Source organism: Prionailurus bengalensis, chromosome E3 (assembly GCF_016509475.1).
Source record: "Prionailurus bengalensis isolate Pbe53 chromosome E3, Fcat_Pben_1.1_paternal_pri, whole genome shotgun sequence".
NCBI lineage: Eukaryota > Metazoa > Chordata > Mammalia > Carnivora > Felidae > Prionailurus > Prionailurus bengalensis.
This window is the reverse complement of record NC_057357.1, coordinates 9,678,828-9,703,855: the sequence shown is the minus strand read 5'-3', so window position 1 is coordinate 9,703,855 and position 25,028 is coordinate 9,678,828. Positions and strand designations below refer to the sequence as shown.

General features: G+C 50.7%; 1 protein-coding gene across 2 annotated transcripts in view; it reads left to right on the top strand.

Annotated features, from left to right (window-relative positions):
• Positions 1–2,239: 2,239 nt before the first annotated feature.
• DTX2 (deltex E3 ubiquitin ligase 2) overlaps positions 2,240–25,028 on the top strand; it is a 35,509-nt gene continuing 12,720 nt past the window's right edge. For both annotated transcript variants that reach the window (XM_043559816.1, XM_043559815.1), the window contains exons 1-5: positions 2,240–2,382; positions 3,566–3,729; positions 15,084–15,440; positions 17,774–18,410; positions 24,247–24,347. In XM_043559816.1, the coding sequence (XP_043415751.1) occupies positions 15,173–15,440; positions 17,774–18,410; positions 24,247–24,347 (1,006 nt within the window). In that variant the 5' untranslated portion in view covers positions 2,240–2,382; positions 3,566–3,729; positions 15,084–15,172. The remainder of the gene's footprint in view (positions 2,383–3,565; positions 3,730–15,083; positions 15,441–17,773; positions 18,411–24,246; positions 24,348–25,028) is intronic.

Here is a 25,028-nt window from a genome sequence, read left to right as displayed (position 1 = left end):
TCTCACGATCCGTGAGTTCGAGCCCCGCGTCAGGCTCTGGGCTGATGGCTCGGAGCCTGGAGCCTGTTTCCGATTCTGTGTCTCCCTCTCTCTCTGCCCCTCCTCCGTTCATGCTCTGTCTCTCTCTGCCCCAAAAATAAATTAAAAAAAAAAAAAGTTGAAAAAAATAAAATGCATTTAAAAAAAAAAAGAAAATATTTTTTGAGTGTTGAAAGGCTTTTCTAATGCTTCAGACTGTTTCACCTTGTACCACCTTCCCACCAGCGAGGCCACTCATATAGGGGTGCTCAATCTGGAGTTAGATGCCACCTTTATTTTAAGACCAGCTCTGCCAGTTGCTGGCTGTGTGACCTTAGACACATCGCTTAAACTGTGTCTCAGTGACCCCATCTTTAAAACGGGGATAACGAGGGGGCATCTGGCTGGCTCACTTGGTAGAGCATGCGACTCTTGATCTCAGGGTTGTGAGTTCAAGCCCCACCCCTTCCATGGCATGGAGCCCACTTAAAAAATAAATAACATGGGGAGAATGATAATACCTACCTCATCGAGGGGCTTTAATGAAGTGATGCATGCCAAGTGTTTGGCACATACTAAGTGCTTTAGAAATGTTTGGTGTAGGGGTGTCTGGGTGGCTCAGCCAGTTGAGCGTCTGACTTCAGCTCAGGTCATGATCTCCCCATTCATGGGTTCAAGCCTCACATTGGGCTCTGTGCTGACAGCTGAGAGCCTGGACCCTGCTTTGGATTCTGTGTCTCCTTTTCTCTGCCCCTTCCCCTGCTTGCATTGTGTCTCTCTCGCTTTCAAAAATAAACAGTAAAAAATTTTTTTAAAAAAGAAATGTTTGGTGTAGATGGTTACGGCTGAGAAAACTGATTCTGAAAGAAGAGGGGAAATGTTCGCATCCTAATCTGTAGCCACTGCAGTCACATAGTATAAATCACAACTAGAAAGTTACCCTTCAGTTCTAGAAAGAGGGCTAGCTCTGGGTGTAATTGGGAGAACCTGACTTTGGTGTGTCCCCAAACTCAAGGCCTGTGTCCTGTAAGTCAGGTCCTGGGTCATAAAGAGTCCTGGCCTAGGGTACCAGAAGCGGGGCCACAGGCACTCCTTCCCCTCCTCTCTGGGCCTCAGCTTCCTCTTCTATAAAATGAAGTTTTGAACTGAATGATGGGGGAGTTAGGGGAGCGTCTCTTTCTGAAATCCCTGATGAAGTGTGAGGGGCATTAGTGCGAGGGACTCTACTCAACTAGAGTCCAAGATTCAGAGAACTCTGAACCCCCTGAACCTGTGTGCAAGATTGTACATGTAACATGTGTGTAGGTGTGTGTGAGCATGTACATCTGAGCATATTTTGGGAATAGCTTTCTTTAGCTTTGAAAGGGAAGTCTGTGATCCCAGAAGGGCAGTCTCCAACCTGGTTCAGGCCTCATCACCTTCTATCTGGACAGCAATGTCCACCAAACTGGTCTCCCAGCTCTTTTCTCTGTCCCTTTAACCTATCCTCTACCTACCGCACACGGTATCCTTCTAAAGTGCAATGCTGACTGTCATCCCCTTGCTTTGAATCTTTCTATTGGTTCCAGCTGCCTAAATTCCTTGCATGGCATTTAAAGACGATCATAATCTTACCCAGCCTGCTCCCCACACTCCTGTCCTGACACACCCTAATCTATTTTCTCTGTCCTCAGCCCCTCCATAAACCCTTTGTCCTGACCACAGAGAACATGTCACTGCTTCCCGATTGTGTCAGGCACTTTCACATGTCTCCTCCTTTGCAAGAACTTCTCTGTACTCCATCTGGCAAACCCCTATATATGCTTCAAAATCCAATTCATGCAACACCGCTTTGTGATGTCTTCCTGACACCCCCTCTCAAATTAAGCACACCCTTCTGCGCTCCAACTCCTGTGTTCAAACTCCCATTTGTCCCACTGTACTGTAATTCTATGCTTGAGTATCTGTCTCCCCAAATAGATACGAAGCTCTCCCAGGAGAAAAACCAAGTTCATAACTCACGTTTAATCCCCGGTACCCAGCACAGGGCCTGACATCACCTACGTATCGGTTAAAAAGTACCCAAAACGAGTCAGTAAGTTAACGAAGTCAGTGAGTGAACAGACTGAGGAGGAATAGATATACCTGAACAGGTGCGCGACGGGTTGGGCCCCGCCCCGCCCCCAACCCACGGAACTACATTTCCCAGAAGGCCCCGCGGCATGGGCATGCGCACCGGGGCGCTAGGAAGCTGCGACGCCGAGTTTCACTCTGGCTGCCTCCTCAGAGTCGGAGCTTCAGCGGGAGCGGTGCCCAGGCCGAACCCCAGCTGTAGCCCGAGCGCGGCGGTGCCCTCAGCCTGCCCCCTCGCCTTCCTCAGCCTCGGTGAGAGGGGCGGGCAGGCCACCTGCTTGTCGTCAGGGCTGGGGTCCCGGGGACGCGGGGTGGGGGGGGGGGAGGACGGGGGGCGAGCCGAGCTGGGACCGGAAGGGGGCGGGCGTGCGAGTGAGGGAGGGCCGGGCCGGGGAAGAGCCCCGGGGTGAGGTCCGGGGGGGATTGGGAGGACGGGCCGCCGCGTCGGGGAAATCGGAGGCGCGGGCAGTTTAGGACGGGACTGGGTGCCGGGTGCGAGGGTGAACGCCGGGTGGAAGCCGAAGGGCTAGCAGGGGTAGGGGCGCAGACCCTGGGAGTTTGGGGCCGTCGCGAGGTGGGTACCCCTCCCCGCAGGACCGGGAGGAGGCGGGGGTGGCCTTGTCACCGGGCTACGCGGTGAGGGCGTGGATTCTCCCGGGGTCCGGGGTCTGCCTTCAGGTGGACGACTTCGCTGGAGCCCGGGGCCGTACTTTGAAAGAGTTTTTGCCCCGTAACTCTGCTTCCCTCGCCTCAAGTAGGGGTCGCCCTCCAGGAAACAGGAGTTTGCTGGGGCCCTGGGTTACTTTTGAGGGGTGCATACTGTATGTGGAGGAGGATTTAGAAGACCTTCTTTTCTGAAGCTGGCCTTCCGTCCGCCCCCTTCCCCTCAAGCCAGCTGCTCCCCTGCACACTGGTTCCACTTCCCTAAGTGCCAGTAACAATGGAAATGGTGTGTGCACGGGCGCTTGGCCCCTTAAGAATGAACTCCGAATATTTCTGCCTGCCGTCCTAGCTCCTCTGGAGTTCTGGAAGGTGAACTTTCTGATGAAGCCAACATCAGGCTTTACCATCAGGGTAGCTGTAACTAGGCCTCTTGTTCTTTTGCTGTGTGACCTTGGCCAAACTTTCACCCTCTCTGGTGTGTTAATTTTCTGGATACTTATCACTGCAGAGCGGCTTATGGAGTCCGTTTAGGCCTTTTCATGAAATTGCTGAGGTGTTTGTTTGTTTGTTTGTCTGTTTCCACCGTTCCCTTGATGACTGAGTGGGTGGAGGGAGACTGTTGTACCTTCTGCCCTGCCCAGGCTGTTGGAAAATAAACCTGGTGGTTTCCAGTCCCCAGCCGCAGCACACAGACCCAACATCTGTGCATTCGCTTTCACTGACTGCTGTTTCTCAATTTAAAACCTGATCATCTTTTTCCTTGTTGGCAAAGGTGCCTTGGAATTTGTGTTGCCGAGTCAGCAGGCCTTTCGGATTTGCTCGGCTTTTGTTGTTTGCGTTTATATCAAGATGGGAACTCAAACAAGTCAGTCCTCCTAAGGATCTACTGTCTTCATCAAGAAGGGACAGTTTGTGCCAGCTCTCCAGAGAGAAAAGGTAAGAGCCCCGGGGACGTTACATTGCTGCCTTCTCAATCTGGTTTTCGGTAGGGGAGGCTGGACTTTGAGGTCTCCGGGATGAAAAGTCAGCCTTGGGAGTTGATAGTTGATTGCCAACTGTCTTCAAATAAATTCAAGTGCTTTCTTGCCAAGGGCTTCTCCTGTTTAACCAGTCTTAGAGGATACTTTCCACGTGGTTTCCATTAGGGCATGCTTTATGGGATGAAGGACACAAGTCATGTTTTCTGCATCTGACCTGGAAATGTTTATGTCTCTCTTTTTTTTTTTTTTTTTCCTGCACAAACAAAACTGGGTACCTCCTTTGTGTCAAGGCCCATGCCCAGTGCTGGGGTCCACTGGTGGGCAACGGTTCTTTCTGTCACCCGGGAACGCACGATTTGGTGGAAGAGACAGACGAACCACAGGCAGTGGCAAGGTGTTGTTGGTGCGATATGTGTTGAGGCGGAGGGGGAGAGGGGGGAGTCGCAGGGCAGGACCCCAACCCCCCGACCCCGTTTGTCCAGGAAGGGGTAGGAGGGAAGAGGAAAACTAAGGTGAGTCGTGGAGGAGGAGTAGGACTTGGAAAGGAGGGAAGAAGCCCCACAGAGGAGTTGACGTCTGCAGAGTCCAGAAGTTGCCTGGTGTGCCTGGGCCCCTGTAAGGAGCTCCCTGTGGCAGAAGCAACAAGGGATGGGCGTGGGGTAGAGGAGGCTGGTGAAGTAGGCAGAGGGCTGAGCGCAGAGGGTTTTGGGGGCCCTGCCAAGGCTCCGGGGAGCAGGATTTTAGCAGAAGAGGCATTTTAGATGGGCACACTGGCTGGAAAGTATGGGATGGATTCGACTGGGTTATTCTCTTTGTGACTGTTTCCTTATGCCATGAGATGTGGCCCCCAGTTTGCTCATAGTCTCCTTGGAGAGATAGAATGGATGTAGAGAACTGTGGAGGGCAGACAGGTGCTGTGGAAGTTGATAAGTGGGTGTTTTCTTTCAGTCGGGCACATCGAGGCATCTTGGAGGTGCTGTTTAAATTGGGTCCTGGGGCGCCTGGGTAGCTCAGTCTGTTAAGCGTCCGACTTCAGCTCTGGTCATGATCTCACGGTTCGTGAGTTCGAGCCCCACGTTGGGCTCTCTGCTGTCAGAGTGATGCCCACCTCTCAGATCTTCTGTCTCCCACTCTTTTTGCCCCTCCCCCAGTGGTGCTTTCTCTCTGCTCCTCTCTCTCTCAAAAATAAATAAACATTAAAAAAATAAAAAATCAATAAATTGGGTCTTGAAAGTATGGGTAAGGTGAGGATGTGTGGCTACGTGGGTGGGATTCTGCACAGAGCCAAGGTATGGAGGTGGGAAAACTGGATGTATATGGGGGTAGCAGGTATGGATTGGGGGAAGGGGAGGCACAGACAAAAGTAAGGTATTGAAGGGAAGCTCCCTGGCAAATACAGTTGATAGAAAGGGACCAGACTGTGATGGGCTTTCAGTGTCAACCTAAGGAACTTGAACTTTATTCCGGAAGTATACTTCGGGAGGCTCAATCTTGCACTTGCCTCTCAGGTGGACCAGAAGGAGAGACAGATTTGGGGAAGCCACTTCAGAGAGAATACTTATCAGGGTGAGAGGCATATAAGTCCCAAGCAACAGGGCCTGAGGAGGGAGGAGAAAAAGGAAGCCGTGGCAGCTGCGGGGCTGGAGTGGAAAGGTTGTGAGGATCTAGAAACCCAACTTTTTCTCGTAACTGCCTGGGGCCAGGGAATCCAGGGGGAAAGGACAATCAGGAAGGAAGATGAGTCTGGGTTCAGGCATATTAAACTAAAAAAAAAAAAAGCTTTTTTTTTTTTTTTTTAATTTTTTTTTTTTCAACGTTTATTTATTTTTGGGACAGAGAGAGACAGAGCATGAACGGGGGAAGCGCAGAGAGAGAGGAAGACACAGAATCGGAAACAGGCTCCAGGCTCTGAGCCATCAGCCCAGAGCCCGACGCGGGGCTCGAACTCACGGACCGCAAGATCGTGACCTGGCTGAAGTCGGACGCTTAACCGACTGCGCCACCCAGGCACCCCAAAAAAAGCTTTTGCTAATGTTTGTTTATTTTTGAGAGAGAGTGCAAGCAGGGGAGGGGCAGAGAGAGGGGGAGACACGGAGAATCCGAAGCAACTCCAGGCTCTGAGCTGTCAGCACGGAGCCCAACGCAGGGCTCGAACCCACGGACCATGAGATCATGACCTGAGCCGAAGTCGGTTGCTTCATCGTCTGAGGCACCCAGACGCCCCTGGGTTCAGACATATTGAAGGTACCTAAGAGGCCAGCAGGAATGGGGCCATGGGCCACACAGAAACCCTGTGTCAGGGGTAGGGCTTGGTACTTGGGTTAAAATGTGTTGGTTTTCATTTCTACTTTGGGTAAACACAGAGCTAGATTAATACATGCTCATCACTGTTCACGCATGGCTTGCTTTTACTTATTTCCTAAGTGATTTGTAAGGAATGTAGTAAGTTACCGCGTTCCACCCATCCAGAACAAAAGCTTGAAACGAAAGTTTACCTGTAGTCATTTTATCATTCTCCCCATCCTGAGATAACCATTTTCCCCTCGCTTTCATGCTCATGTAGTTTTATGTGTTTCCGAGGAAAGTAAGAAAACGTTGCTAAGATTTCCCATCTTACTGCATGTCCTCTGATTCATTCGTATTCATTACTGAAGAATCCGTGAACACACCACAGCTTATGCATCTAATCTTCCACTGATGGGCACTTAGTTGTTTCCAGATTTTTGCTGTTGCAAATGTGCTGCTCTGAACATCCCCATACACGTCTGTAGTACAGGTGCAAGAGGTTTTCTTGGGTATGAATTTAGGGGTGATATTTTGCTGGGTCATCCATCATGTGCAACTTTCATAGATGTAGCCAGACTGTTTTCTGAAGTGGTCCTACCAGTATCCACTCCCTCAGCACCAGCGCATGGGACTCAGTTGCTTCACGTTTTTGCCAACACGCACTATAGGCAGACTTCACTTTTCCTGATTGAATGGATATAAAATGGGATCGTTGGGATCTTGATTTCTATGTTCCTGAGCCCTGACATTGAATATCTCTTCATGAGCTTATTGGCATGTGTGTTTCCCGTGAAGTATTTGCTTATGATTTTTGCCAACTTTTTATTATTTACTGGTTGTAAGAGTTCTTTATATGTTCTTGATTTCGGTCCTTTGTTCATATTGTGAGTATTTTCTTCCAGCTTGTAATGGGTCATTCTACTTAAAGATGTCTTTTGTTGACCAACCATTCTTTTAAAAAAATTTTTAATGTTTATTTTTGAGAGAGAGAGAGAGAGAGAGAGAGAGACAGAGTGCGAGCAGGGGAGGGGCAGAGAGAGAGAGAGGGAGACACAGAATCTGAAGCAGGCCCCAAGCTCCAAGCTGTCGGCACAGAGCCCGACGTGGGGCTTGAACTCATGAACCATGAGTTCATGATCTGAGCTGAAGTTGGACGCTTAACCGATTGAGCCACCCAGGTGCCCCATGTTGAACAATCATTCTTAATTTTCACATAGTGAAATATTTTTGTTTTTTTTTTATGTTTGTTTATTTTGAGAGAGAGAGAGTGTGTGTGAGTGGGGGAAGGGCAGAGAGAAGTGATAGAATCCCAAGAAGGCTCGGTCCCGTCAGCACAGAGCCTGACGTGGTGCTTGATCCCATGACTCTGGGATCATGACCTGAGCCAAAATCAAGAGTCAGATGCTTAACTGACCAAGCCACCCAGGCGCCCCCCCCCCTTTTTTTTCTTTTTTTTTTTTTGTACTCAGCGTTCTGTATCTTGTTTAAAAAGTCTTTTCCTGACCTTAGTCCTTGCCTTAAGGACCCTATGCCCTAGTGGAGGGCCAGGTAGATAATTGCACTCAGATATCACATGGACATTGATTGTTAGAAGTGGCCACTTCTGCCAGAGTGGAGGAGTGGGTGTAAGTAAAGATTTCACAGGGTAGAGAGTCTCAAGCTGCCCTCAGGTACTGGGGGAAGACTGGCATGTCGGCAGAGGCCCTTTCCTACTTTCTGATAAAGACGTGGGTTCAGAGAAGTATTTCTCAACTGTAGGACGCTGTGAGCACGGCGATGGGTGTTGGGGAAGCTGTACACTGATCACTCTGTGGTTAGTTTGCACATTGTCTGTGGCTGTTTTCACACTGTCATGGCAGAGTTGCGTAGATGCGACAGATGCCTTGTGTTCTGCAAAACCTAAAATATATGTGTACTTTCTGGCCCCTTACAGGAGAAGGTTGCTCACTCCTGCTGGGGGGGAGGGGGGGGGGTCGCGGTAACCGTGGTGACCTGGCAAGAGTGTGTCCCAGCCACCACAGTGGTTTAGTGAGTGTTGCCGGATGGATAATGAATCTAGGTCAGCGCTGCAAATGTTGCCAACTTTTCTGCTTTCTAAAAGCTGGAAATCTGGAATTTTTTTTTTTTAATGGTGAATATTCTAATTTTTAAACATCAACTCAGTTTTTAAAAAAACTGAAAACTGTATAGGCCAGGAAAAACACATCTGGCAGGCCGATTTGTCCAGCATCAGTGGACCCCTTCTGTCTCAGTGGACCCTGGGAACAGATTTGGGTTTCTTTATACCCATGTATTCTTGGGCGGGTTGGTCATCCTTTTTTGCCTCCTCTTCTCGTCTATAAAGTCAGGAGAAGACCTGCCCCAGGACTCATGTGAGTTTCTTAGCGCCTGGTGCCTCGTAAGCTCTTGGTTGGTAGCCATCGCTGTTACTCCTGCCACTGCTTCCATTGCTCCCCCATTTTGACCCCTGGGTAGGCCTGGGGATCAGGGCTCTGTCCTGACAGGTCACCAGTGGTCACATTGCTCCTGGTAGAGAAGGATCAAAGGGATCCTTCGATACAGGGGATCGAAGATTGCTAGTGCCTGCCATCTGCTAGTGCCTGTCGCCTGTGGCTTTCGGTGCCCTATTTGAAGGCTCTGCCCTGACCAGCCCCTGGAGGGCTCAGGTAGGCACAGCTAGAGGAGGAGTTATCACTTCCCTTCCAGCGTGCAAGGGACAGATCATGTATTAGTATCCTTCCATAACTCAGAAACCTAGTAAGTTCTGGGCGGCACCGGCTCGAGCCATCTCTCTTCAAGACAAAAGCCTCGTCTTGCAGTGCCTACCTCTTGCAGTAGTTCAGGCACCTGGGTGGTTGCACCTTTTCTTGCAACTCAGAGACGGGGATGTCTCTTGGCAAAGAGGTGCCATGGTACTCTGACCAGGTCTGTTGTTTGTGAAACCTGCTGGGATAGTCAGTGGCCATCTAAAGTAACAATGCTAAGTCATGACGGTGGTGCTGGTTTGGTTTCTATTTATGATCTTTTAAAGGTGTTGGGCATATTAAAGAGACGTGTTACTGCTAACAGAAGTAATACTTTCTCACTTTAGAAAATGTGAAGAGTTCAGGTACGTAAGGAAGTTGAACAAAAGGCCTCCTGAGGTTTCTCTAGTCAGTGGCCGCAGCTGTCCCGAACATTTTAGTGTTTCTGTTGAGTTTTCTCTCTGCTTCTCTTTTACCTGGTCAGAATAGTGCTACAGCAAATACCTTTATGTCAAAGGTTTTCTATAATCTCCTTAGATTGTTGGGTCAAAGTGAGTAAGCATTTCTAAACCACTTGATACCTATTACCACACTTTTCTGGAAAGGGTTTATCCTTCCCAGTGATATGAGGACTCTGTACTCCTGCCAGCACCAAGTATTGAAATTAAGGGGTGTTTGTGTGTGTGTGTTGTTTTTTCTACTATTTTGATAGGCCAAAAAATAATGTTCCGTTGTTTTTAATTTGTATTAAAAACGTTTCTAGTCCGGTATAACATTTCTTTGCTGGGCTTGTGTGCAGGATTGGACTTTCCCAGGTCTGCGGGAGGGCTTCCTGATGGGATCCGGGGGGCTGGCTGCACTGTGAGAGGTCTGGGAAGGTTATACTCCCTGGGTCAACTGGTGGGTATGGAGTTTCAGGCTGAGCTTCTTGGAAAGGGTCCGAAGAAGAGGTGGAATAGAAAATAGGCCTCCTTGGAATAGAAAATAGCACCTGGGTGGCTCCGGCAGTTAAGTGTCTTGATCTCTAGGTCGTGAGGTCAAGCCCCGTGTCGGGCCTGGGTGTGGGGCCTACTTAAAAAAAAAAAAAATAGGCCTCCTGGTTGCCTGCTCTCACTGATTTTCCATCCATGCCCTTCAGAACTCTTCTGCAGAAGAGCATCCTGGGCATTTGGAGAAGGAATGAAGACCATTTCTGTGTCAAAAAGAACACCTTGTGTTCCTATATTTTATTCATTGGGCGGCCTGTGATCACATTTGGAAACAGGTTCCACTGCTTGTAACAGGCTGGCAAACCCATCTGACCGCCTGAGTGGTGGAGTCTACAGACAGGGAAGTGACTGCCCCAAAGTCACCGAGTGTGGAGCACATGTGTGCGCGCGCCGAGGGGGTCCTGACAGATCTCTCCATTTCCATCTCCTCTCGGGACATTGGAGGGTGTGGGACAGCCACTGTCCCAAGCATGGACTGCAGGGTGAACTGCTGAGCCCGGCACGGGTGGGCTTTGAAGGGATGAAGTGGGGTCCTCACGTGTTGGGAAGGTGGTGATCACTCAGTGTGAGCACTGCTTTAAAAACCACACTCGAAGTCTTCTTCTGCCCAGAGGCCGCAGCTGTGGTGGGATCCCTTCGTGTGGTTCACCCACCTGGAGGCCCACAATTAGGCAGGATGGTTTTCACTCACGTTCTTGTGCCAGCTCAGATCTTGTTCGAAAGCTTTTCTAAATCCTCTGGGGATAGAAAGACTCTGGGACACATGTAACTTTTTTTCTTATGTGTGAAAACTCCTCTCTGGTAGAACAGCAAATTTCCTCTGTTCCTCACAGCCACAGTACTGTGGACAGGATCTGCAGCTAAATTGCACAAGAAAATGCGAAGGAAAGCAGGAAGGTTTTCTTCGTGGTCAAGGTTGTTGATATTTTTAATTTATTTTTTAAGTTTATTTATTTATTTTGAGAGAAGGCGAGAAGGGGAGGGGCAGAAAGAGAGAGGGAGAGGATCCCAAGCAGGCTCCGAGTTGCCAGTGCGTAGCCCAACATGGGGCTTGAATCCATAAACCATGAGATCATGAGCTGAGCTGAAACCAAGAGTCAAATGCTCAATCAATTGAGCCACCCAGGTGCCCCGTTAATATTTTTTAAAAAGTTACTTTGGTCTCATAAGAAGTAATATGACCATTGTAGAGCATTTGTATGTACAGAAAGAGGTAAAAAAAAAAAAAAAAAATCCCATGATCCATCACTCCTATTAACATTTCAGAGATCTTCCTTCCAGTCTTTTTTCTCCTTTCAGCCTTTTTTTTTTTTTCTAAGTTTATTTATTTTTAGTAATCTCTGCACCCAGCATGGGGCTTGAACTCATGGTGATCAAGAGTCTCAGTCAGGCTCCTCCAACTGAGCCAGCCAGGCGCCCCTTCCTTCCAGCCTTTTAAAAATTAGTTCATGCAGGGCAGAAAGGACATAGGTTTTATGGCATCATAGATTTTGGTAAATTCTTAATTTCTTTTTTTTTTTTTAAGATTTTATTTTTAAGTAATCTCTATATCCAATGAGGAGCTCAAACTCACAACCCTGAGATCAAAAGTCACATGCTCTTCTGACCGAGCCAGCCAGGCACCCCAATTCTTAATTTCTTTTGGCCTCAGTTCTCTCGTCTATAAAATGGGCATAATTCCAGTTGAGGGTTAAGGGCTGGATGACAAGAGCACCAGGCAGAGTGTGTGCCCCGCAGTAGGTGTTCAATAAAGGGCACACCCTCCTGCCTAACGGTGGGGCCTGTGCAGTTCCATATCTTGTATTTTTCATTTGTCGTGAACATTATCTTAGGTCTGTAAGCCTTTCTTTTTTTTAAATGTTTACTGATTTTGAGAGACAGAAATAGAGCGGGAGCAGGGGAGGGGCAGAGGGAGAGGGAGAATCTGCTCTGTCAGCGCAGAGCCTGACGTGGGGCTCAAACTCACGAACCGCAAGATCATGATCTTAGCCGAAATCAGGAGTCAGTTGCTCAACCAACTGAGCCACCCAGGTGCCCCAGGTCTGTAAGCCTTTTGTAAACATTTTTCAAGACTTATATTCCGTCATTAGAATGTACTGTAACTTATTTAAGAATTCCATTATTGTAGGTGTTCAGGTTACTTCCAGATCGAGGACTATTTCTATGGGCAGTTATAATAATTATTATTTTCATAATTAGGGATACCCTAAATAGCCCCCATCATTAGGAGCCGAGACAAATTAGGTTTTAGGACTGCAGCTTCGTGATGGCTGAGGTTGTTGCAGAGAATGGGCGGCGCATTGACATGGCTGTTGGACATGCGTAATTGCTCTGTTCAGGTGCCACGCCAGTGGGCATTTTTGGGCATTGCTTCGAATGTGCCCCAGGCCCCTGGAGCAGAAGGTTCACCTCTCTTCTGTCCGCTGGGGTTTTAGACCCTCTGGGATATTAGGCATTTGAAGAACTGAAGCCCCAGCTTTGGGCCAGCACTAGCTCTGTCCTCAGAGAGTTCCTGTTCCGGTGGGGAGACAGACACCGAGACCAGTGTATGTCGTCGTGTTCGTGTTTGGATAAGTAGGATACGCAGTGAAGACTCACAGGTGGGTGGAGTCAGCACTTTTCTGGTGAGGTGTGGGTCAGAGGGCTCAGGAGAGGGGTGCTGTGACTGATTCTGGAAAGATGAGCATGTTTGGGTTCTTGGTGAAGAGAAGACTGGAGTCTGGACACACGTAGCAGCAGGATCTACAGCTGTGAGGTGGTAGGAAATGGCTTGGAATGTTCTGGCACTTGCTAAAATTTGGTATGGTTGGATGTAAGGTGGAGGCCTTGGTTTGAGGGGGGACCAGCGGCCGTGTCTTCTTCATCTCTGGGTCTTTAGGACCCCAACAGTGCCTGAGGAGGGTGCGCCCTTGGTCGGTGGAGGCCGAACATGTTCAGGAAAAGCTTGAGCTGCAGCACTAGCCTGCATTTCTCTGGCTGTTTGGCAAAGTTCTGCGAGTTGGTTCATCTGGGGATGTGCGGACATGCTGGAGCGGACCACGGGTGCTGATCTGTGGGAGGCCCCCGCTGCCTGCCGGGTGAGTGATGCCTGCCAGGAGGTGCCAGGAGGAAAGTCCGGGCCCGGGAGTAGCTGGCTCTGAAACCAGTCCTGTGATTTGTACCTGGATGTGGTTACAGAGACTTCTAATTGTAGTCACGGAGCTAATAAGCCAGCCACCCAAGGGCATCCCAGGTCTGATCCTCCAGAGTGGGATGTGTACTCTTGTTGGAGCAGCTGGCAGCTCACTGGCGGCCCTGGCACCCGCGGGCGTGCTCCGCGTTCTTGCAGGCCTGACTCATCGCCCGCGTTCTCGTGCTGTGTAGCCCAGTGCCGCCCCAGGCTGCCGCTCCTCACCTGGACTTGAGGGGTGGGAGGGAGGCCCCGGGGGATGGGGGGCAGGGGTGGGCAGGGAAAGGGAGGGAGGACAGGCTCCGCGGATATCTGCTGTGTGCTCTGTACCACCTGTCTGTCTGAATGCCCGTGAAAAGCACGGAACATGGATGTTGTTATCATCATTGTCAAGTAGGGGAAAGCAAACTTGGAGAGCTCGGGTACCTCTGTCAGGATGACACAGCGAGTGGAGTAAGTAAGCCTGTGCCTGTTCCTTTCACCTAGGGCTCCAGCTCTGCCTTCCTTGTGGCGGGTGTCTTTGGCCTTCTCGACACCTTGACAGTGCAGTGCACTCGCAGGGACAGCAGCAAAAAGCCCAGGGTCCCACTGTGTAAGCAAGTCCGCACAACTGCCTGGGCCTTGATATCCTCATCTGCAAAATGGGGAGAAAATTCAGCATGTTCACTTAAGAGGGTTGTGTAGGAATCCGAACAGATGGTGTGACTGGGAACCGTACTGGCACCGGGGCCCTGGGTGGACGTGCTGTAACCGCTGAGGGTGCTGGGGGACTTGGGACACAGCTTCCTCTCTCCTTCCGCCTTTCTCAGCGCGGCCTGTAAGTGGAGCCCAAGGTGGAGTCAGGCTGAGTTTTCTTCTCTCAGAAATGGACATTAGAGCCGGGTTGATCTGGGCCTGTTCTCTGCCGCCACTCAACAGTATTCATGTGACCTTCAATAAGACCTTGACCTCTCTGAGCCTTGTAAAGTGGGAGAAATGCCACCTTGTCAGTCTGTTAGGCGTTCACGAGACAGGTATATTTGGTGTTTGCCACTACACTGGTCCTGTTCCTACTGAACTCCGAGTGCTGGTGCTCTGGGCACCTGGCGCGGTACGTTCACAGTATAGCGCCCTTCCTCAGACCGCTGCAGGCGGCTTCGCGTTCAGCCGTGTTGTCAACTAGTATGTATTACAACACTTAGCACATGACAAGATCTCTGCTGGAGCTGGCGACATGACTGTGGACAAGACAGACTCCCCAGCTCGCTGCTGTCTGGAGGAGCAGAAAAATCTGGAAGTCCTCCTCCTCATACATATATAGAGGCATTAGCATTCTGGCCGGTGCTGCAAGGCAGAAGCTCACGTGAGCCAGGGAAGGGCTCCCTGAACCACACAGGCTGGGCCTCAAGGCTGAGTAGAGTTTACAAGAGAAGAGGATGGGCGAGGGTGGCTGAGAGAAGAGTGTCTCAGGAGCTGGGTGTAAACTCTCTGGGCCTGACTGATGGTCAGCTAGGCCCAGACAGGGGTGTGGAGAGGCCGGCCTTCTGCATCTGTGAGATCTTAATGTTTATCTAGGGCGCCCTTCATGGTTAATGAAGTCTCTTGGGTACCCTGGAGACCTGGGCGGAGCTAGGACCAGGCTTTCAGTCTCAGCTCTGCCATTGACCCTCTTGAGGGTCCTTGAGCCCCCAGTCCTTTCTGAGACACAGGTTTTTCCCATCAGGAGCATAGCGGTATCTCCCAAACCTGCATTGGAAACCATAGAGTGTTCACATAATTGTAAGGGGTCATTGTGGCCTCAGTACACAAAGGATTTGGGGTGACTCACGAAAACAGTATACAAGGATATACTCAGTAGTTAGGTCAGAGGGAAATGATTGGTAAAAAGAAGCTGGGCTGTTGATTAGCACCCAAAATTCACTCCACAGTATCTTGCTGAACATTTACAGAGGAAGGTACATTGCTTGATTGACTGAATTCTTCCTGGCTGCCTGAACAAAAAGACAGGATCAGGTACTTGATTCACAATGCTCTTTTCTTTTAGGGAAAAAAGTGATTGTGGGAAAATACTTTTTTTTCCCCTGCATTGAGGCCAGCTCTCAGGGACACCGTGTATGTTGATAACTGTTTGTCCTGTTTACAGGTCTGCTGGAAGCACTGGGCAATGAACCCGAGACTTCAGCCCAGAGTGGTCTGAAACCGTTTGGGAAGGAAGAGGGAGTCCTGGGGAAGATGGCCATGGCCCCAGGCCCTTCCCTGGCTCAGGTGTACACCAGCCCCGTGGCAGTGGCCGTGTGGGAATGGCAGGACGGGCTGGGCACCTGGCACCCCTACAGTGCCACTGTCTGCAGCTACATCGAGCAGCAGTTTGTCCAGCAGAAGGGCCAGCGCTTCGGGCTGGGGAGTCTGGCCCACAGCATCCCCTTAGGCCAAGCTGACCCCTCGCTGGCCCCTTACATCATTGACCTCCCCAGCTGGACCCAGTTCCGCCAGGACACTGGTAAGACACTTCCTGCCTCTAGTACGTGTTGGAGCACCCGCTTTGGGCCAGGTGCCATGCTGATGGTGGAGTTATATATAGAATTGACTCTCGGCCCTTCATCCTGTCCCCGACAGGTGCTGTGAGTGGTACAGGTACCACAGTATGGGATGTACCTCTTAGTAGTAGGGAGTGCCTTGAGAGCGCAGGGCAGAGGCCCGCCCCGCCCCTTCCCCCCTGTTTCCTAAACCCAAACTGCCTGCTTCCACCTGCAGAAATGGAGGGGCTTGTGGGCAGAGAGGCCAGCACAGAGGAAGAGCGCCGTGCTAGTTAAAAGGGCCTGGTGATGAGTTCTTCCGCTGCACAGTGTCCGCGTGACCTGAGCAGGTTACTTTATTCTCCTGTGTGCTCACATTAGGGTTTGTTGTGTGTTTTGATCAGTATTACTGAGAATGGGACCACCAAGTTCCCCTCGGAGTTGTGCCCCGTCCATCTAACCCAGTGGTTCTCAACTGGTGGTGTTTTGTCCCCTAGGACATTTGACAATGTTTGGACACATTTTTAATTGTCACAAGTGGGGCAGGGAGCCACTGGCGTCTAGTCAGTAGAGGCCAGGGATGCTGCTAAATGCACGGGACCGGCCCCACGACAAAGAATTCTTGGCCCAGGATGTCACTGGTGGGGAGACTGAGAAACGCTACTCTGATCCCTACGGCAGCGTCCTTGGGTGTGTGAGGACTAAGCCTTCCAATCAGTTGGATACAGAAGAAAGTCCTTGCCTTCCTGATGTTTGGAGTCCACTGAGAAAGGCAGCAAACAAGATATGTAATGTGGAAATTGTGTATTGTGTTAGATGGCAATAAGTGTTAATCAGGGAATGGAGGTGTTGGGAGAGGTGGAGGTCTGAGCCAGGGTGGCCAGGTCACCAGGAAGGGGGTCTAAGACAGACCTGAGGGAGGGGCAGGTTGTCCCTTGAAGGGACTTTGGCTTTGGCTTTTATTCTTTTTTTTATTTTTTATTTTTTTCATGTTTATTTATTTATTTTGAGAGACAGAGAGGGAGAGGGAGAGTACAAGCAGGGGAGGGGCAGAGAGAGAGAATCCTAAGCAGGCTCCGCACTGTCAGCGCAGGGCCCGATGCAGACCTCAGTCTCACCAACTGTGAGATCATGAGCTGAGCTGAAATCAAGCTGAGCTGAAATCAAGCCAGACGCTCAGTTGACTGAGCCACCCAGGCGCCCCTTGGCTTTTATTCTGAAAGGGGGAGCCGTGGGAGGATTTGGGCAGAGGAGTGCTGTAATCTGATTTGGAGGTGAAGAGTATCCCTCTGGCTGCCAAGGATGGAGGCGAGGTGGGGGTCAGGAGACCGGTAGAAGCAAATTGCAGTGATCATCTTTTGGCAAGTGCTCTTGGAAACATGGCCCGAATTAATTTTTCTCTGTAATCATCAGGTTTGGTTTATTAAGAATATAAGCTAACCACGGGGTATTTCCCAGTAGTTGCTGCTTGAAAAGTCAAAGGGTATGGTACATCCACATAAGAGACTTACGTAACAACGAATACTGAGCTATGTATATAATTTTAGAGATGTAAGGAAAACTGATGGCCTAACAGAAGAAAACAGCCCGAAAAGTTTTCAATGTGATTGTCAGCTTCCTAAAAGGACGTGTCTAGAAGATGAAATGGGAAGAAATGCATTGTGATATAAGCTGTGTGGTTAGATTATGGACGGTTTAATTTTCTTAACTTTCCTTTTTTTTTTTTTTTCAGTTTTTTAAGTGAAGCTACATACGTTTCATCATTAGAAATATTTTGAAAAAGCCTGGAATCTGAGCCATAGCTGTTCTTTGACCTAAGCTCCTGGTATCCCCTACTCCTGCCGAGGAGCACAGATCCCCCTCTGCCGTTAGGTCTCTTTGGGCCATTGTTTCTTTACAGAGAGGGAGCTTTCTACCCTTTCTACCCTTCACCCCAAATTTGGAAGGAATAACCAGTACCAGCCTTTAGGTCAGATAGCAACATGACCCTATATACACTGACCATGTTGGTTTCTTTTGGTTGTAGAAAAATAATTTTTTTTTTAATGTGTATTTATTTTTGAGAGAGCATGAGCTCCGGAGGGGCAGAGAGACGGGGAGACACAGAATCGAAGCAGGCTCAGGCTCTGAGCTGTCAGCACAGAGCCGGACACGGGGCTGGAACTCACAAACCATGACATGAGATCATGACCTGAACCGAAGTCGGACGCTCAACCGACTGAGCCACCCAGGCGCCCCCAAAAAGAATTTTTAAGGCCTTTTTGTTTTGGAGGGCTAGCAGATTAGCCATTTACATGTCCTCCTCCTTTTCAAACAGGTACCATGCGGGCTGTGCGGAGGCATCTGTTCCCCCAACATTCAGCCCCGGGCCGGGGCATCGTCTGGGAGTGGCTGAGTGACGATGGCTCCTGGACAGCATATGAAGCCAGTGTCTGTGACTTCCTGGAGCAGCAGGTGGCCAGGGGCAACCATCTTGTGGACTTGGCTCCCCTGGGGTACAACTATACCGTCAACTACGCCACCCACACGCAGACCAACAAGACTTCGAGCTTCTGCCGTAGTGTGCGGCGCCAAGCAGGACCCCCATACCCGGTGACCACCATCATTGCCCCGCCGGGCCACACGGGAGTCGCCTGCTCTTGCCATCAGTGCCTCAGTGGTGGTGGAACTGGCCCCGTGTCGGGCCGCTACCGCCACTCCATGACCAACCTCCCGGCTTACCCTGTCCCCCAGCCCCCTCACAGGACCGCCATTGTCTTTGGGACCCACCAGGCCTTTGCCCCGTACAATAAGCCCTCACTCTCTGGGGCTAGGTCTGCACCCAGGCTGAACACCACCAACCCCTGGGGTGGGGCACCGCCCTCCTTGGGGAACCAGCCCCTCTACCGCTCCAGCCTCTCCCACCTGGGACCGCAGCACCAGCCCCCAGGATTGTCCACTGCCGGCGGAGCCAGGTATCTTGTGTTTTTGAGGGTCATTTTGTCTACCTCTGTGCCCTGTCAGCAGGCTTGGGTTTCTGCTTTTACTTAGCTGGGAAGATGTGCCCAAATACCTACAGACCTGGCCCCTGCCTCCTTGTCTCTGCGCCGTCTCCTTTGCATGTGCCACCTGGTGCCCAGGCGCTGGCCTTCCACAGCCTTGCAATGCATAGAGCCTCCCTGACCTCTGGTGCTTGAGCGCTGATCGTTGCCACATGGGTTAAAAACAGTAATGCTTGCAGCCAGCCAGGAGAATCAGGTTCTCTGTAGAGCAGGTAAAGGTGTGCCTGTGTGCCACATCGCTCGTGCCGTGCACCTGAGAATGTTTCGTTGATTCCTCCTCTGTGCCAGGCACTGAAGACACAGACATGGGACATTCTCTCCCACAAGCCCACAGTGTGGTCAGGGGGAGGCTGTGAGCCCAGTTTTGGTGCTTAACAGTCGGTTGAGGAGAGAACAAAACACTGGGTGTGTGGCAGGTGGCATCAGGTGACAGGACAGCTTCCATGCTGGTGTAGTCTGGCCCAGTGCCTCCTAGAGCTCTCTGCTCCTTGAGGGGGATGATGAAATGTGCCCCATCCGGACCAGGGGGCACCTAAAAGTCAGGAAACCTCTTGGAGTGGCCAGTGGGGGCTGCTCTCTGGGTGCTTGGAGACCTGTCACTGACAAGGGGCCTTGTCAGTGATCATTACTGAGGGTGTTGGGCTTGGAGAACATTTAGAAAATTCCAAATGGGAGCTGGGATGGGGGGCTGGTTTCTGAGATGGTGACCGGAGAGGGTGGGTAGTGACTGGATGTGTGGGCCTGTAGCGGGCCTGTGACTGCCCTGCCCCCCAAGGGGGTCAACCTCTTGTTGGTTTGGACTGACGTTGGCCAGTCAGCTTCTTGGTTCTGCCTTGCTCATCACCCAGCCGCATCCCTGCCTCTTTGACCATGGTGAGTGAGGGCTTCCCAGTGTGGACAACCCTTTCTCAGCGGCTTCCTGGACCTCTAGCTAATTTTTTTCCCAATGTTTATTTAATTTTTAGAGAGGCAGAGAGCGAACAGGGCAGGGGTGCAGAGAGGGAGACACAGAATCTGAAGCAGGCTCTAGGCTCTGAACTGTCAGCAAAGAGCCTGACGTGGGGCTCAAACCCACGAACATTGAGATCATGACTTGAGTTGAAATCCGACACTTAACCAACTGAGCCCCCAGGCACTCCTAGCATTTTTTTTAAAGCTAGGTTTCAGAGGACCCTGCCAGCTTCTATAAGACAGGGTGACAGCTGCCATTCACTGAGCACACATTGCCAGGCCCTATCGAGCAGGCTGTGTGAATGATGTCAGTAATCCTTATAGTGACCATATGGTAGGTGGTGTCCTCAGCTTATGGGTGAGCACACCGAGGTTGACAAGGTTGGCAGCATAGCCAGCAAGTGGTAGAGTTGGGGTTAAACCAGGCCCCACAGCAGGCTGTAAGGGACACGTGGAGTTCTTGAAGCTGTCTTAAAGGCAGAGTAATAGGAAGGCAGTGGTATCTTGAGGGATGACCGTGGGGAGTCTGTAGACAGGAGGAGAATGGGTCAGGGCATCTTCTGGGGACATCTCCTTCAGGGAGTGGGAGCAGGTGGACCTGAGTTCTTTCTGGGAATGGGGCTACAGGAGCTTTCACTTGGCCTTCTCCCCGGATTTTCACGTGGGCGTTAGCGAACGGGGCTCTGGGTTGTCCCAGCCCCACCCAGCGTGCTGTGAGGCCCCCTATAGTAAGTGGGTCAGAATCTTTCAGGGAAAAGTGTGCTGTCTGCCAGCCCAGAATGGTTATCAGCAGGACCAGAGCCTCTTCTACTAGGTCAGTTCTGCTGAGCCTCCTGGGGCTTCTTAAATTCTTACAGATTATTTTGAGGCACATTTCTAGATAGTTATAGAACTGGGATTCTGGGATTGAGCCAAGTGATTTGATTGATGGGCTTTGTTGCTCTTTCCTGGTACAGGGTTCCATTGGTCTCTCCTGATATTTCTCTGGCGTCCCCCCTCCCCAGCCCGAGGGCCCGAGAGACTGCCAAAGGGGGCCCCCTGGTACAGGCCAGGCAAGTTACAGAAGGGAAGGTTTTACCTTTGCTTCTGGGCCTGCATGTTGCTACTTGCCCTGCTTGCCTTGGTTGTAAGCCAGGAAGGGGACCAGGCCAGCCAGCTCTGTTAGTTGAAACCGCCTCGAAGGAGCCTTCCTCCTGAGGTGGGTGTTCATCTTTATCTCCTCCAGCTTTTCAGGAGCTGGGAGAGGCACAGTTCACTTGCATGGGCCTATCCTTGTTTGGAAAAACAGGATTTCTCCCACGTCTTATTTGTATTGATGCTCTTTAGTTCACCCCCTTCCGGTGGGTGTCGTAGAGCTGGCTGGAAGGGGTGTAATGAATACCTGGTGTCTTGACCCAGCAGGGCCAGGATGATCGAAAACACTCGACCCCTTGGTCTCCTTGGGGGCTGTGGTCTGGTTCTCCAAGGTGAATGATTGTCAGCTACATTAACTGAAAATTCCCCAGGGAGTGGCAGGCTGGTGGCACCATGGGCTGGGGAAGCCTGAGAACCAGCTGTACTTACTGGTAGCTGCTGGAAAGAACATGTGAATGAGTGGAATCAAAATTCACGGAACCCATGTGGTTTTTATTTGGGAACCCGTGTGGTTTCACATCGCTTCTTGCTCAACCTGGGTAAAACCTTGGCCGACTGACTTCCTTGTGGGAGGCTTTCTGAGTAGGCAGTAATACATTGAGAAGGGACTTCGTCTGTCACTGAGCTGCTGGGTTTAAGAAAATTTCCTAGTAGCTGAACTTTATCCCTTTAAGCACCAAAACTTGTGTTTTAATGATGTGGGGTGGAAAACTTTCCAAAATGTGTCATGCACACTCTCGCCGTCTTTAATAGGGGGTGTGGTGGCTTAACGTTTTGATGACTTCTGGTAGTGATCGTGACCAGCAGTCTGTTGCAGCTTTGGTGTGGCTGAGCCCTGGGGCGCCTTGCCTTTGCACTAAATGGCCCTTGGAAATGGCTCTGCCGGTTTGCTTTCATCTGCTCTGTTCTTGCTACTGCTGTTCTCCCAGCCTCTAAAGGCACTCCCACCTGCTCTCAGCCTGGCCTGGGTGCTCGGGGGTCCTGTGTCCCAGGGGGACCTTCCTCCCGACTGGCTGTAGGCCCTTGGGTCAGCTCTGTTCCCTTTCCATGTCCCTCCTTTCCCCTCTTAAGATTAAGGAGTTGGGCTGGGAAGTGTGACATTTCCTTTTGCTCCAGTATTACAATTTTCAAGGTTTCAGGGGAGCCCTGCAGGAAGGTACCTGGCGGCTCCTCAGCTTTCCTGTGTCCCCTTTGCTCCTCTGAGAACAGGGGAACAGTGGACATTTGTACTGGGCTGTGGATTGAGCCTCACAACCACCCCAAGGGCCTTTTAGAATTGTTCTCATCTTACGGATAGAAAAATTGAAGCTCAGAAAGGGTACTCGACCTGGCCAAGGGCACACAGCTTTAAGCTGGAGCGGGTGCTGTTAGCGGGGTCTCCAGAGCCCCCCCCCCCGCCCCCGCCAGCCCCGACTCGTGTCGCATTCCTCATACTGCACGTGCTGCCCGGGGTTGCTGATTAGTGCTGGGTCACCCTGTGGGGAGCTGGTAGGAGGCTATGCATTTCCTTGGTCCAGCCTCCCAGCCTTGCCCTTTGCCCAGGGGCTGTCCAATCTCACCTTCACAGAAGACTAGAAATCCTCGTGTCTCATTCTGAGCTCCATTTGGAAGCTCCTGGGGATAGTCCCAGACAAGAAAGCCAGGTTGGGCCTTGTAGATAGACCCAGGAACAGGGGAGGCCCGGAAGGTTGCCTGAGTCCATGACTAGAAGGGCTCTACCTTCTGGAATTCCTTCACTTCTAGAACCTAAGAATTGCAAAGACCGTCAGAGATTATCTACCTTCCTTTAAAAAACCCAAATGGGGGGCGCCTGGGTGGCTCAGTCGGTTAAGCAGCTGACTTCGGCTCAGGTCATGATCTTGTGGTCCGTGAGTTCAAGCTCTGCGTCGGGCTCTGTGCTGACAGCTCGGAGCCTGGAGCCTGTTTCGGATTCTGTGTCTCCCTCTCTCTGACCCTTCCCTGTTCATGCTCTGTCTCTCCCTGTCTCAAAAATAAATAAAACGTTAAAAAAAAAAAATTAAAAAAAAAAAATAAATAAAAATAAAAAAATAAAAAACCCAAATGGAGAAACAGGCCCAGGAAGGGGGTGGTGGTTGCTCCAAATCAAACAGTTTAGTGGGACCAAACCTAAGCGCAGGTGGTCTGAATGCCTGGCTCTTCCCCTGCATTATCAGAGCACTCTGGAGCCAGGTCCCTTGTTCCCTCAGGCTTGAGTGTAGCCGAGGCAGGGGCCACGATGTGAGTAGTGTGGCCACACGGGTTATTCTCTTTGGGGAGACCAATCAAGAAATGAAAACAAAACAACCTCTTTCTTCACTCAGACAAATACCGAGGTGCCCCAGGATGGGCTGGAAGATGCGGGAATTGGGCCGGTCGGGGGGGTGGATTGTCAGGCATTTCGGGCCATCTCCGCCAGCCGGTCTCCAGTGTGGGGCTCTTCCCAAACCAGAGTCATGTAGATTTATTAACACTTGAGAAATAGAATGTCTTAGAACCAGATGAATGACTCAAACATAGTTACTGTGGGAAGCAAGACCCCCATTAAAAAAAAAAAAAAAAAATCCAAAAAGAAATTCTTTTATTTTGAACTGGTTTTAGGTTTATAGAAAAGTTAAGAAATAGTGCAGAGAGTTACCATATCTCCCTTCCTTGACTCCTCTCATAAACATCTTTCATAACCATGCTGCAGTCCTCAGAACCCGGGAATGGCCGTGGGTGCGTTCCTGTTAACCAAGGACTTTTCTCGATTTTCACCGGTTTTTCACCACTGTTTCCATTCTGTCGCAGGATCCTGGGGGACCCCACTTCGCATCCAGTTTTGCTTTCTTCTTCCTTTCCTCCCTTCAGTAGGAGTTCCTCCTTTATCTCCCATAACCTTGACACTTTTAAAGAGTTACTTTGTCGAACGTCCCTTAATTTGGGCCTGTCTGTTGGTTTCTCATGCTTGAGGTTATGCACTTTTGGCAGGAAGCACAAAAATGGTGTTCTGTCCCTTTCAGAGCACCATTTCTGGGGTTCCTGGTGTTGATTGGCCCTAGTACTGGTGATACTGGTCTTGAGTACTTGTTAGAGCGGTTGCTGCCAGATTTCCCCTCTTCAGGCCCCATAGAGCTCTTATTCTGACAAAGTGAGTGAGCTCAGAATTCTTTTAGGATTGTCTTCAGAGTCGGAATTGCCCAGGAAAACTTTTTTTTTTTGACAGTTTATGCTTCCTTCTTGATTGCTTGTAAAAAGCGGAGCCTCACCGCCCCCCCCCCCCCCCCCCCCCCCCCCCGCAGCAGTGTTCTCTCCCATCACTGCTCTGGCCCTGCCAGCTGATGCTCCCCCCACTCGATGCCTGGCTTGGAGTTTTACGTCCCCACTTGATTTTTGTGGCGGTGGTGGGGCTGGCTCTGGGCTTCACATCCTCAGCAGTCAGATTCTGTAGGTTAGTTTGGGTCTAAGAGTGCTGAAATTCAGATTTCTTTGATTCTCTTTCCAGACATCAGGATCTTTTTAATTAAAAGAAAACCCAGAAATCCTCACTCACACAGAAGCAGCCATGCAGAGTGAAGCTGCGAAGTGGCCCCGGCAACACCAGCGAATTCCTATCTTGGTCTTTCTCTGGCTCTTGTTCCTGCTAAATCGGGTCCTACGTTAAGCTTTGTTCTCTCCTCTCCCCTAGTGCCTCCCACCCCAGCGGTCCTGCCAGCAGCCCTGGGAGCGTCCCTGCCGCTGTGCCTGTGCAGATGCCGAAGCCCAGCCGGGTCCAGCAAGCCCTCGCAGGTAGGCACCCTGCTGGGTTCCGGGTTCCAGGGGTTCCAGAACAGACCACCTGGCAGGGGGCAGGATGCGGAGGTGGTGGGAGAATGCGTGGTTGAGGGAGGAGATGGTGGGGTAGGGGTGCTGTTACCTTGTTTCTTCTCACGGAAAGCCGCAGCCACTCCCTAGGGGGCGGTGCCTCTTTTGGGTGACGGGTGACAGTGTACGCACCCTCAGCGAGTGGGCCTGGGCCGCCCCTCCTTTGTCTCTCCAGGGGAGTCCTGCTTGATATCAGTGGGACCCATGGTGTGGACCTTTCCACCTTTTACATTTTCACGTCACTTCAATTATGGTTTGAGTCACTGCTCTGTCCTGAGATGCTTTAGGCATTTCCCGAAAGGGGCCCTTTGGGGGAACTTGCAGCTATTTTGGCTGCAGTTACGTTTTGAATTAAGTGGCTTTGTGTCCAACTGGATCATTTGTTAACCATACATCTTTGAGCTGTTTTTTAGATTCCTTTTATAGTTTAGGGAGCTACTGAGAGTTACTTTTTAACTAACGGGAAATGCAATGTGTTACGGAAAGCTAGAGGGGAGGAGTGTAGTGAGGTTGAAGCAGGGGATTAAGATAACCCGAGTCTGTGTGTTAGGGTGAGTCACCGTAGTAGACAGTGGGAGTTCGAGGGGACAGGCCCGGGGCAGGGAG